This window comes from Phycodurus eques, chromosome 11 (assembly GCF_024500275.1).
Source record: "Phycodurus eques isolate BA_2022a chromosome 11, UOR_Pequ_1.1, whole genome shotgun sequence".
NCBI lineage: Eukaryota > Metazoa > Chordata > Actinopteri > Syngnathiformes > Syngnathidae > Phycodurus > Phycodurus eques.
The window spans coordinates 2,111,187-2,125,579 of NC_084535.1; the positions used below are offsets into that span (position 1 = coordinate 2,111,187).

Consider the following 14,393-nt stretch of genomic DNA (forward strand, 5'->3'; position numbering starts at 1 on the left):
TTCCACTCCAAACGAAGGCCGCGTTTTAGTGAAGCAATTGCTGTCCAAAACAAGATACCCATGGTACTTCCAAGGCATAAATTACATCATCAATGATGTAAAATCAAGATCATTAAGAAACATTGATTGGTCCCACATTGAAAAGGAATGTCTGGCCGTGTTTCTGTTATTGGGGGGAAACAGCTTCATCCATTTGTAGTTGAATACCAATACTAGGATAATATCCTCTCCTCATAAGTGAGTATTACAGTATTATAAACAAGCCCTACACACTATTATTCTTATTGTTATTATGTACCGTAGGACATCATTGTGACCCGTTTTGTCGCGCCGGTTGGCCTGCGAGAAATAATCATCGGCGCGTTTTTATTTGCAGAGCAATTTTTCACCTGCTCCCGTTTTTGTGTGATTGATTTGAAGAGGCAGAGAACTGTCGGAACTTCCGGTCTCCGTCGCGTCCCTCATTCACAAGACCCGTTTCTGCTGTGCGTTCCGAAAGGTCGACTTGAAATGGGGGGAAAAGGAGTTGTAAACATCCGGCTCGTGCGGCGTGGAACCTCAATTCTACGGTTGGTTGGGATGTACGAAGGAAATGTGCTCGGATTCGTGCGTACGCACACATTCGTACATCTGGATGTTTCTGTGCGTACGCCATGTTTCAGTTGGAAATCCACGCAAGTCTGTGTGCATGAGGCCCCTGGTCTGGTTGACGTTACCGTTAGACGATGTCTCCCTCTAGAGTTCGCAGGTGTCATTGCAGCGTTGCTTTTGTGATGAGGATGATGGATTATCATGGCACATGAAAAGTGCATTTCTGGAGGAAGAAGAAAGAAATCTGCCTCGCAACAAGTGATGCCCCACGTTACCCATTACCCCTGAACGTGCACTTAAATTCTGCCGAGCAACAAGTGACATCACAAAAGGTATTTTCTCCAATTTAGCAGTTTGAGGCATAAATTAGGCCAATGAACAAATTGATGACTCAAGTTGCCAGTCATTATTTTAGCTGTAAATTCTGCCTAGCCGCAGCACCAGGCTTACCAAGCATTTTTTGTTTTTGTAATTTGCAGGCTCAAGTCTGCCTGGCGACAAGAGTTATGGGCAACAAGTGAAGTCAGAAGTGGCCAACTTTTTTTATTAGTATTTTTTTTTTTTTTTTTTTTTTTTTTTTTTTTTTATAACCACACGTCCTTTGGCATAATGGCATAAATTCTTCCTTGAAACGAATGAGTGACCATCCAAACGTGACCTAATGATAGATTTAGATATGTTGCGATGTAAAATCACGTTGACTATTAGATTTCTAAAAAGTTTAATACAGTGAAGAAGATATTGGAATAAAAAGGAGCAGATCGGCGATTAAAAAAAAATAAAAATAAAAATAAAAAAAGGTTTTTTTTCACATTTCAGATAAAAACACAAGTGTGTTGATTGACTTGAAAGTTCCCTTCAGCTCCTCACTTCACACCAAAGCCATGTGACTTCTTCACGTGCACACACAAAAAAAGGAAACAGAAAAACGCTGCATGAGAGTGCAATTTACAATCTTTATTTTAAAGCTTTACTGCCTTTTAAAACATGACCGTTACGTGTCGTCAAGATTTCGCTGCGCATTGCATTGTTTTGTCTTCAAGCTGACTGTTTGCTGCCTATCTTGTACAAACAACTGCAGCGCGCAAGCTTTCCACCTTTGATCAAGCATTTCTCCTTTAAGGAGTTCAGACATTTTAACGAGCCCGAGCAAAACCGAATCGAGCAACGTCTTGTGGCGTCATTGGAGACTTGTGAAGACTGAAACTCGCACTCACTCAATTTAAACATATTCCCCTTCCATAAAGAGCCCCGAAAGATTTTGTTGTGTTTTCACTAGTGGAGGCAGCACTTCCTCACCAAGCCCGAATTACGCTTTAATTAGTGTGTGCATGTGGCGCATGCAGTAAACACAAATACCAGTCGAGAAAAAGTAAGTTGAAGTTTAATCTCGTAATATGACTTTTTTCTAAAAAACAAAAAACAATTTAAACCTCGTAATATTTTATTTTTCACATTTTACAATATAAACATATTACAATATTTCAAAGAATATATAACTGCATCAATATTACTGCTTAAAAAATACAACATAGCTTTTTTTTCTTAAATCTCATGATTTTTCTTTCTAGAAAAAGCTCATAATATTACGAATTTCTTTGATTGAAAATTTTTAAATCCGTCTTTCATCTCACAATACAAACCCAATCCAATGAAGTTGGAACGTTGTGTTAAACGTAAATAAAAACGGAATACAATGATTTGCAAATCATGTTCAACCTCTATTTCATTGAATACACTACAAAGACAAGATATTTCATGTTCAAACTGCTCAACTTTATTGTTTTTGGCAAATAATCATTAACTTAGAATTTTATGGCTGCTAACACGTATCCAGAAAAAGCTGGGACAGGGTCACGTTTACCACGGTGTTACATCACCTTTTCTTTGAACAACATTCAGGAGACGTTTGGGAACTGAGGACACGAATTGTTGAAGCTTTGGAGGTGGAATTCGTTCCCATTCTTGCTCGATGTACAGCTTCAGCTGTTCAACAGTCTGGGGTCTATGCGCCACACATTTCCAATGGGAGACAGGTCTGGACTGCAGGCAGGCCAGTCTAGTACCCGCACTCTTGTACTACGAAGCCACACTGTTGTAACATGTGCAGGATGTGGTTTGGCATTTTCTTGCTGAAATAAGCAGGGGCGTCCGTGAAAAAGACGTCGCTTGGATGGCAGCATGTTTCACCAAAACCTGTATGTACCTTTCAGCCTTAATGGTGCCTTCACAGATGTGTAAGTTACCCATGCCATTGGCACTAACACAGCCCCATACCAGTCACAGATGGTACACATTGATGTCGGTTTTTGATGCAGTTGCCGCCCGAGGGATCGAAGGTCACGGGCATTCAATGTGGGTTTTCGGCCTCGCCGCTCACATGCAGCGATTTCTCCAGATTCTCTGAACCTTTTGATAATATTATGGACCGTAGTTGATCAAATCCCTAAATTCCTTGCAATTGTACTTTGACCCTGTCCCAGCTTTTTTGGAACGTGTTGCAGCTATAAAATTCTAAGTTCATGATTATTTGCTAAAAACAGTCACGTTTATCGGGTTAACATGAAATATCTCGTCTTTGTGGTGTATTCAATTAAATGCAGGTTGAACATGATTTGCAAATCATTGTATTCTGTTTTTCTTGAACACAACGTCTCAACTTCATTGGAATCGGGGTTGTAATTTCAAATGTCATCATGTTTGCAAATTTGATCATGTAATATTCAGACTTGGAAAAAAATGAAAAATAAAGCTTGAATGCCATGATATTGTGATTTTATTGCCTCGCATGATGACTGCAGCTTGATGAATCTTTAGTGCACGCCCATCATGGGCGGGCCAACGAATGAGGCATTTGTGTTGTAATGGTTAACAACGGGATGTCCAAAGGTGGCGTCGATGATAAGGACAACTTCGTCTTTAGAACAAAGACTCCCGTCTCGTCGCGTCTCAGTCCGCGTGCGGCACGCCAGGATGACGTTTGACGCCATCCTGGACGAGGTGGGCGCCTTGGGGCCCTTCCAGGTGGTTCTGGCGGTCCTGATGGTGAGCCCGCGCATCATGCTGCCGTGTAACTTCCTGCTCAACAATTTCATCGCCGCCGTGCCGCCTCACCGCTGCGACGTCAGCCGATGGAATGCGTCCGGGAACCTGGGCGAGGCCCAGAAGGCGGCCGCCGCTATTCCCGCGGGCGATGACGGCGAGCCGCGGGCCTGCCGTATGTTCGCCGAGCCGAGGTCGCGATGGTCGGGAAACGGCTCGGAGGCGACGCCCACCACCGAATGCCGGCACGGTTGGGTTTATGACAACTCCACCTTCTCCTCCACCATCGTCACAGAGGTACGAGCCCAACTTCTACAAGGTTTTACGGGTCACATTTGAGTTTTAAAATGGACGTGCAGGTCACATTCATTTGATTTTTTTGGGGGGGTTTTTTGGAAAGAAGTGAAACAGTTCAAAGATGCGTTTCGACTTCAGCGGACCCCCGCATTCTCGCGGTTCAGCACCCGAACCCATCGGCAGATGTTCTTTCAATGTATTTCTTTTTTTCTGATGTTGCCGCAGTGGGATCTGGTGTGCGACTGGAAGCATCTCCCCCAGACCACCAACACCATTTTCTTCGTGGGAGTCATGCTGGGCTCCCTCGTGTTTGGAGTCCTCTCGGATAAGTACGAATATTGACCCAACCGTCTCGTTTAAAACATAATACGCTGCTACCTTGACTTAACAGTTGGATTTGTTAAGAGGACCCACCTTGTAATTGTAAGTACTCTTACATCAAACCCATTTTCCCCATTGAAATGAATTGAAATGCCATTAATCTGTTCCACCCATTACCCCCCCCCCCCCCCCAAAACATCACCATTTAAGGAACTTTGCTGAAGTGAGAGGAGGAACTTCATTTCGTCAGGCCACAGCCCTGTCTAATAGAAAAGTAGTGCTTTGGCGCCATCCCCTGGGATCTTGGTGCCAAAGAACTATATTGAAGTGAGCGGAGGGGTTTCATTTAGTCAAATCATAACCCTGTTTGATAGAAAACTAGTGCTTTGGTACCATCTTATCACGTCCTGAGGGGACTATGTTGAAGTTAGAGGAGGAGCTCTATTTAATCAGGCCATAGCCCTGTCTAACATAAAGGTCATGCTTTGGCGCCACCTTGGGGCATATTGGTGCGAACGAACTATGTTGACGTGAGAGGACGAGCTTCGTTTAGTCGGGCCGTAGCCCCGTCTAACATAAAAGTAGAGTTTGGGCGCCATCCGCTGAATCTAAAAGCTCACAAACAAATTCACCAAGCGACATGAAGAGAAAAACAGTCGAGCTAGCACTTCACGGTATTTCTATTGATTCCTCCTCTCATGTGTGCGCAGTTACGGGAGGAAATGGAGTCTTTTGGCCTCCTACGTCCTGTCCGTCATGTTCGGCTTGGCGAGCGCGTCCGCCAACTCGTACGTGGTGTTCGCCGTGCTGAGGTTCTGCTGCGGGGCGGCGCTGGCGGGCATCAGCCTCATCTCCATCATCCTCTGTGAGGCAACGCGCCCGCTAGCTTTTTGACCACAACGATATCTTGCCACGTTGCACCTTTTTTCTTGGGGGGGGGGGGGGAATACAATACAACTTGAATCTCACAATCTTACAACTTTTTCTAAAAAAAAAATTATGAATTTGAGACTCATTAAGTTGTCCCTTTCTCACAAAATAAAACAACTTGAATTTTGCAATATTGTTTGTTCCTTGAAAAAGTACGACTTTGCTCATCACATGTAGCTTTTTTTCAACTTTAATCTTAAACTATAAAAGCTTTTTTCCAAAATAAAAAAACCCTGATCTTACAAATGACCATTTTTGTTCTTGCTAAATCATGGAAACATAAAAAAAAAATGAAACAAAAAAAATACAACTTCACTCTATTAATATGAAAAAATGCAGAACAAAGTTACAACTTTTTGTTCGAAAAAAAAAACTATAACAAGAAAAAAAAAACTGAAACATTACTTTTTTGCGAACAAAACTAAAAATGTGATCTTGTAATAATCCAATTATTTTCTGAGACAGGATACAACTTTAATCTAAATATTAGAAATATTTTTTTCCTGAAAAAATGCAACTTCAATATTATTATAATAGAACTTTATTATTATAATAGAACGTTTTTCAGAATAATACAAAAAACTAAACAAAAAAATACAACTTGAATCTCATTATATATGCTATTTTATTTCATCCATCCATCCATTTTCTACCACATATCCGAGGTCGGGTCGCGGGGGCAGTACCTTTAGCGGGGACGCCCAGACTTCCTTCTCCCCAGCCACTTCATCCAGCTCTTCCGGGGGGATCCCGAGGCGTTCCCGGGCCGGCCGAAAGACGTAGTCTCTCCGGCCTGTCCCGGGTCGCCCCCGGGGTCTCCTCCCGGTGGGACGTGCCCGGACCACCTCACCGGGGAGGTGTCCGGGAGGCATCCGAATCAGATGCCCCGGCCGCCTCATCTGGCTCCTCTCGATGCGGAGGAGCAGCGGCTCTACTCTGAGATCCTCCCGGATGACCGAGCTTCCGAGTCCGGACACCCTGCGGAGGAAACTCATTTCGGCCGCTTGTATCCGGGATCTCGTTCTTTGGGTCACGAGCCGCGGGTCGTGACCATAGGTGAGGGTGAGAACGTAGATCGACCGGTAAATCGAGAGCTTCGCCTTTCGGCTCAGCTCCTCCTTTACCACGACGGACCGAAACAAAGTCCGCACCGCTGCAGACGCCGCACCGATCCGCCTGTCGATCTCCCGTTCCGTTCTTGCCTCACAAGACCCCAAGATACTTGAACTCCTCCACTTGGGGCAGGATCTCATCCCCGACCCGGAGAGGGCACGCCACCCTTTTCCGACCGAGGACCACGGTCTCAGATTTGGAGGTGCTGATTCTCATCCCGGCCGCTTCGCACTGAGCTGCGAACCGCTCCAGTGAGAGTTGGAGGTCACGGCTCGATGAAGCCAACAGAACCCCATCATCTGCAAAAAGCAGAGATGCAATACTGAGGCCACCAAAGCGGACCCCCTCTCCGCCTCGGCTGCGCCTTGAAATTCTGTCCATAAAAGTTAAGAACAGAATCGGTAAACAAAGGGCAGCCTTGGCGGAGTCCAACCCTCACCGGGAACGAGTCCGACTCACTGCCGGATATGCGGACCAAACTCTGACTCCGGTCTTACGGGGACCGAACAGCCCGTATCAGGGGGTCGGTACTCCATACAACCGAAGCACCCCCCACAGGACCCCCCCCCCCGAGAGACACACGGTCGAACGCCTTCTCCAAGTCCACAAAACACATGTAGACTAGACTATATAAGCATAAATATAATGTTTTGGCTCTCACAAACGCAATTTTGCTGTCATGATGTTTGCGCCGATGCAGGCGTGGAGTGGGTGGACACGCCTCGCAGGGCGTCCATGTGCGTGCTCGGCAGCCTGGCGTGGTCGCTAGGCAACATGCTGCTGGCCGGCTTGGCCTTCCTGGTCAACGCCTGGCGACCTCTCATCGTGACGGTCACGGCCCCGCTGGCCTTGGCCATCCTTACCTGGTGGTCAGTACCCGCCGGTCACGTGGCATCGCGTTGTCCGGTCCGAGTCGTTCCATGTCATTTGTTGTTGTCGTTCCCAAGGTGGGTGCCCGAATCGGCTCGATGGCTTTTGGCCAACGGCAAAGTGGAAAAGGCGCACTTGTACCTGGATAAATGTGCCCGTGCCAACAACAGACCCAAAATCTCATCCGCAGTCCAATTGGAGGTACATTTCTGAAAATAAAAATACCACAAAAAATACAACTTCAATCACAATAGGAATTTTGGTCTTTAAAATGTACAACTTTAATCTTTTAATATTGTGACGTTTTTTCAAGAAATAAGACGGCTTGAATATAATAACATTGCACTTTTTTTCTATATATAATGTCATTTAAAATAAGAGATACCCCAAATGCACTTAAGCAACCGCTAGTTGCCTTAAAATCAGCCACACCAACAGCCAATTCCCTTTCCTGGCAAGCTTTCAAGTATTAAGTGATAATTGTTGCAGTGTTTTGTTTTATTTCACGTCAATGTTTTGTTGTAATCGTGTCATGTAGAGCTTATTAATCACCAGCGATGTCTCCGAACAGGCTTTGTCCAGCGTGGAAATGTCGGACAAGAACAAAAAGTACAATTTCCTTCATCTTTTCAAGACGCCAAAGCTGAGAAAGATCTCGCTGGTCACCGGAATCGCGTGGTGGGTGGCACCTAACTTTAAATATATACCATATTTCATATCACAAATCAGGATTTTTGTCCCTGGCATTTGACTGGTGTTAAATTTCTAAAAGTCCAATTTTCATATCTCGTTTATAATAAAAAAAAAAAATAATAAATAAAAAAAAAAAAACTCTCCCTGATATCCATCTTGACGGGATGCTAACCAAACATCAGGTACGGCACGGCGGTGACGTACTACGGCATCAGCTTGAACCTGGACGGCTTCGGCCTCAACGTGTACGTGACGCAGTTCGTGTACGCCGCCATCGAGGTTCCCGCCAAGCTGCTGATTTACGTGCTGATCAACAGAATCGGTCGGCGGCCGTGTCTCGTCGGCACGCTGGTGCTGACGGGAACGTGCATCGGCATCAACATCTTGGTGCCCACAGGTAAAAGACTGGCTGGTTAGTCATCAAATATCACCTAAATGGCATGTCAATATGCGCCATTAGAAGTGCATACATTAAATATGATGTAAATAGGATACATTGGAGGTGTATAGACAGAAACAAATATGGTATATTATAGGTGCATACATGAAATATGGTACATTAGAGGCACATACGTTGCATGTGATGCAAGGTGTGTTAATGATTGCACGTGTTGTATTAATTTCTTTTAACTAATTAAAGCAGTTCCCAGTTATCTGAATACACACCCTCGTCTTGCTGAAACTAGCCTGTTTTGAGGGGGCGGCCTCGTCTCATCCAAGCGAGTCACCGCCCCGTAAAGCGCTTGGCCAATGGCATTCATTCCCACGGTGACCAGGGCGGCGTTCGGGGTTTCGAGTGGGCGAGCGGTTTCGACTTGCAGAAGCAGCGCCCAGGGTGTGGAAAAACAAGCGAGTCGATAAAAGCCTTTTCACTGGCGGAGGCAGCACTTCATACATTTATGACATCACAATTGGGGTTCATTTGCATCATTTTCATAAAATAAGCAGATAAGATTGACTCGGGTGTTTGATTTTACACTCGATGGGTGGTCAGGCACTCCAGAAACAAACATTAAAAAGTCCATCCATCCGTCCATTTTCAACAGCGCTTATCGCGGTTTGGGTCGCGGGGCGCCGGAGCCCATCCCAGCTGACTTCGGGCGAAAGGCAGGACTACGCCCCCGACCGGTCGCCAGTCAGGCGCGGGGCACGTATAGACACGGAAAACCATTCGCACTCCGTAGTCCGCATTTTGTTGAAAATGGATGGCTGGATGGATGAATTTAAATAATAATAATAATTTTGCTTTTTTTTTTTTTTTTTTTTTTCTTCTTCTTCTTTTTTTCGTAGCTTTGTGGCTCGTGCGTTCTGTGGTGGCCATTTTGGGCAAAGGGCTTTCTGAAGCCTCCTTCACAACTATCTTCCTGTACACCACGGAGCTCTATCCCACCGTGCTCAGGTGAGTCGCTCTCCGATTGGCTGTTGAGTGCTTGCTCGTCTGATTGGCTCAGTGCACAAAAAGAGCAACAGCTTTCAAATGAAAGCTTACTTTCTGATCATTTGCTGCCCCCTGTTGGTGAGGAGGGTGTATCATGACTAGAAATGCTACGTTGCATGTGCTGTAAAACATAAATATGATGGGAAACATGGTACGTTACCGGTGTACAGAACATAAATATGGTACATTATAGGTGTCTCGAACAATAAATAGGACCGAAACTCAGTACATTAAATGTGTATAGTACATTAAATATGATGTGAATATGGGGCATTATAGGTGTACAGAACATAAACATGGTAGATTACGGCTTCATCTATTAGATATGACGTAAATATGGTACAGCAGGTGTATACAACAATAAATACAGCATAAATGTGGTACGTTCGTGGTATCAAAACGACTAATGTCATGCAAATATGGCACATTAAAGGTGTGGAGACATGGAAAATGTTGTAGATATGGTCAATTACAAGCGCATAGATACAGTAAATGTGATAACAAGAAATGTTACAGATGTATCATAATAATGCGCTACGTAAGAGAGATCTAGAACCATTCATATGCAAATATGGTACATCAGAGACGTGTAAACATTATTTCCGATGCAACTGTGGCACATTTAAGGTGTATAAAAGGTGTCGAGACAATGAATCTGATCCATTCGAGGTCCGTACATAACGGTCGACATTGCAGGCGTGTTTCGTGTGTTGAATGTGAGAAGCGTTGTTGTGTTCAGACAGAAGGGTTTGGGCTTCACGAGCGTGATGAGTCGCTTGGGCGTGTCCGCGGCCCCGCTGCTTCTCCTCCTCGAGGACACGTGGACCCTCCTCCCCCAGGTGGTCTTGTGCGCCGGGGCGACGTTCTGCGGCCTGGCGGCGCTGGCGCTGCCCGAGACCCTGGACCGCCGGCTGCCCGAGACCATCCGGGATGCGGAGGAGCCCCCCGGGCGGTGGGTCACGTGACTCATCTCGCCTGCGCTGACTTGTTAGCGTGTTGCTAATTCTTCACGTTTCCTTTTTTATTCAGTTCTGAAGGGCAAGAAGAAGTTCCTCTGGAGACCAAGAATGCCAAATGACGGAAAAAGCGTTTTCGTAGGGTTGCTGCGAGTCCGCACTATTCACAAAAGCTTCAGCGTATGAAATGTCAGGATGACCCGAAATTGCACTCCAACATTTACAAGTGAACTTCATTTGACTCCCATTAGGTTCCTGACTTTGGTGCGCAGTTTTGTGTATGCAGTATGCGGTGTATAAAGCGCTCAAACTGGACTTTTTGGACTTTTTGCTGAAAGCTGTCGTTTACTGTTCCTTGCTGAGGGTTCAAGGGGGCATTTTGTTGTTGTTTGTCGACATGGGGTGCGGGTAAGATCATCTATCAATTGTTACAATTGGTCCTTCGGCAAAGAATTTGACAATCGCACGGTTCAGCATACGTCAGCCTCAACGTCAAAGGTTGCGGGTTCTCGAATCCGGACTCGGACCATGTTGGTCTCGTGCACGTATGAGCTTTTTTGCGGGCATTCAAATTTTGGGGCGAGACTTTGGGCCGCTCACGCTGAGTTGAAGCGCCGATCTACAAATTCATGAAATGAAAGCAAACCTAAAAATCATCTGTGTAAAAACAAGTAGAAAGAAATCATCACGTCGGCACGAGCCTGGAAGGAAGAATGATTTTTCTCTTTTTTCGTTTTTCTTTCTCCAATGCGTACGTCTGGACATGCGGCCCTTAAAAGCGTTCTGGTGGCTGTCAAAGTCAAAGTGTCTTCCACCTGGCCGGAGGCGCGCGAGGCGGCGTCTCCGGCGTAGGGCGGCTGTCGTCGCTGCGTTCGTGTGAGCCGTAAAGAGTCTATTTGTGCGCGCAGCTGTTCCCATAAGCATCTGACGTCCAACGCTAGCCGGAAGAAGCTTCAGAACGGAACGTCCGGGTCACGCGGGGACCGCCCGAGCGTGTAAGACAACCCTAACCCCCACCCCAAAAAGGTCCGAGCGAGAAGCTAGCGCTGTTAGCATTAGCAGCAGATGAATTAGCGGTATCTGTTTTCAAATGCTAATCCCTGGCCGCTCCTCACCTCCGCCCCGCGCTCCCAAAATAGCCTCGGGAGGCTTAAAGCAAAACAAAGATGGGAGGCTCAAGTCGCCGGGCCTTCTCGCCGGGCCTTCTCTCAATTTTCCACGCATGCATAATATATTCCATTTTGACCAGGGCCAAGTATATTCTCATCATAACTGTCTTCTTCAAATGATGAACTACTAAACAGATCTCTTTAAAATGATTATTATTTATTCAATGATTTGTTTCATATTTACATCACTTGTTATTGGCTAAAAAAAAAGATCTACGATCAGGAGTTTTTCGTATTTCGTACGTGTGATCGCGTGTGGTGAGAACACCGAAAGTTCCCAGGCCTGAAATGATGGATCCCCATTGGAAATGGCACTCCAGCCTCCCCTGGAATGTCGTACGGTGTAAAAACATACAGCGATGACCTAATGAAATCGATTGTAAAGAATTCAAGGGTTTTCCTTTGCTTCACTTCAATGGACATTGTGCTGCTCCCTCTGGTGTGCACGCCAGACAGAGAGACATGTGAAGAGGACTCAGGGAGCTCAACTCAACATTATCATTTTTCACAAAGGACAAAGAATATGTGCCCGTGGGTATTGTTATATTGTCTGTCTACGTGTTGCCGCACCATTTGTTTTGAAATATCCATTCCACAACACCCGCAGCACCGATGCTATTCGTGAGTCCCTCCGTGGTTGTTTGCTGACTTTATTAAGGCAAAGTTTTGTTGTTGTTTTCAAGACACGACGTGTAGTTGTTTTTGTGATATGTTCATTTCGACAGGAAATGGCACGAAACAGTGTACACAAACTTTGAAGCAACCGTAGAAAAGAAATCTTTTCATGTTTGTGTGTTTTAGTTCACTTGAAGGTGAGAAAATGAGATTGAAGCTATTTTTTGTCAAATGTCAAGACGGAGTACGTAAGTGCGAACGGCGTTTTTTTTTACGGCGAGGCCGTCCGACGCGACTCGTTCACTCGGCCCTTCGTAACGGGATAATGGGCGTTGGGAATGGGCCCGAGTGAGCGCTTGAAGACATCATCCTCCTCTCGCTCGAGTGTTAAGGCCTCTTTCAACCGCCCCCCCCCCCCCCCCCCCCCCCCCCCCCCCCGCAGCCTTGCGCCCGCCCTGCACTGCGTTCCCCGTGAGCTGGCAGACATTGTCCGAGTCTCAGCGGGGAAGCCGGATGACGCTGTGAGGGCGGCTTTTCTTACTGTTGTTACTGGAAACACGACGCGAGCGCTTCGGGGGCCTGAGCACGGACAGGTTACCGGGCAGCGGTGGGCGCTAAGCGTCAGCGAGGCTTCTCGGAAGAGCTGACCGACACTGGGAAAAAAAAAAACAACCTGCACCGACTTTAACACGCACACACACAATTGTTACGCAAAATTGTTGGAGAAAATGACCTTTTTATGAAAAGAAAAACATCAATTCCAATGAAGGTGGGACGTTGTGTTCGACGTGATTTGCAAATCATGTTCGACCTATATTTCATTGAATACACTACAAAGACGAGATATTTCTTGTTCAAACTGATCAACTTGAAGTTCAAGTCGGTTCTGAAACCCCAGCTAGCAAATGCGCAGCCCGCCACTGATACCGTCATCGTCATCGTCATCGTCGTCATCGTCATCATGTGTACCAAAAGATGACTTAATGGAATAGCCGGGACACTTCATTAGGTACACAAGCGAATGACATCACATCCGATACAAAAGGTCTGCATTTACAATGATGATGACGTCACACCCTTGCGTCACAATGCTAGGTGGCTACATGTTAGCAGTGTTAACGTCAAGTTTTAAGGTGGATAGCGCGATTTACCGATCATATTGTCCTTCGGGTTCTGACAACATCACGTATGGAAGCCACTGATAAAAAAAAAAAAAAAAATTCCGCCATATATTTACGGGACGTAACTTGTCGTAACGTGTCGATACCTTATCTTGCGTTGCGTATTTCGTCATGCATTTCAGGTAGGTTTGTTTTGATGCTGTAAATTAGCAGTGCCGCTCCCCAAAAAGTGTTTGTGATTGTGATCCTGCCGGGCAGGACACGTCAGGTGAGGCCACCTGATCTACACGCGCCACCAGCACCGGGGCGCCCCAAGGATGCGTCCTCTCTCCGCTGCTCTTCTCTCTCGATACCAACGATTCTGCCGCTCTATAAGCACGTGAGTGTGCATGCAAACACAGATTTGATCCTTTTTTGGGGTTTATTCTATTCTCTCATTTTTACTTTGTTGTGATTCTTTTTTTTTTTTATCTTTATCAGAATCAGATTCTGATTCTGATTCTTTATCGCCAATACGGGTGAAAGGTACATTCACAACTGAGAATATTTCTCGGTCCGACGGTTATCTCACTATTTAGCGGCTTGAATAAATTCGATTTACACGCAGGTGAAAACATTTCTAAAGTTTGGCATGAAAAGGCTTCACTGCAGGCGGGCAGAGCGGGCACAGTAACTCCTGCCTGAGTTAACTAACTAACTAACGAACTAACCTAACTGACCTTAATGACCGCTCCCCCCGATGACGCCGACACTGTCACGGAACAAATTCCGGTCGTAAGTCAAGGCCCCGCTGCATTTTACTTTTACTCATTTGTCGAAATTGATTCTCGATTCTACTTGCATAGGTAACTGATCTGTGCAACTGAAATCGACTTTTTACACCGAGTACCGGCCCAAAAACGAAACAAAACAAAAAAACATAAAAGTATCACCAACATGATCGACCTTAAAATACAGCAGCGTATTAGGCCCAAGTGTTCATCAAAAAAACAGGCAGAGGTTTTATTTTTTAAATGTATATTAGATATTGTTATAAGCCAATGTCGCATTATGCGCAGTTTGAACAGAAACAATTGCACCTAACTATAGGAAAATAAAACTGTAATTAAACAATGATCACATTAAAATGTATCGCATATAAAAGTTACAAAAAATTGCATCTACATTTTTTTGAATCAGTTCTTAAAGATTCAATGCCAATCTATTGTACTCAAAAGTTAAACACAACAGTGATTTA

The 14,393-nt window shown here is 45.3% G+C and overlaps 1 protein-coding gene across 1 annotated transcript; it reads left to right on the forward strand.

Annotated features, from left to right (window-relative positions):
* The first annotated feature begins 1,235 nt into the window (after positions 1-1,235).
* Positions 1,236-10,373, forward strand: LOC133410067 (solute carrier family 22 member 7-like). Its single transcript, XM_061690806.1, has 10 exons — positions 1,236-3,930; positions 4,156-4,259; positions 4,962-5,116; positions 6,995-7,163; positions 7,242-7,365; positions 7,736-7,842; positions 8,040-8,254; positions 9,148-9,256; positions 10,035-10,247; positions 10,325-10,373. Exons 1-10 carry the CDS (start codon positions 3,490-3,492, stop codon positions 10,371-10,373), a joined length of 1,686 nt encoding a protein of 561 aa, XP_061546790.1. The 5' UTR covers positions 1,236-3,489.
* The last annotated feature ends 4,020 nt before the right edge of the window (positions 10,374-14,393 follow it).

Bases quoted from the DNA above. Each gene is read 5' to 3' on its own strand.
- LOC133410067 (XM_061690806.1), top strand. From the start codon at position 3,490: ATGATAAGGACAACTTCGTCTTTAGAACAAAGACTCCCGTCTCGTCGC. The intron at 5,117-6,994 runs GTGAGGCAACGC...GCGCCGATGCAG, and splicing joins CCTCATCTCCATCATCCTCT to GCGTGGAGTGGGTGGACACG. The intron at 8,255-9,147 runs GTAAAAGACTGG...TTTTTTTCGTAG, and splicing joins CAACATCTTGGTGCCCACAG to CTTTGTGGCTCGTGCGTTCT.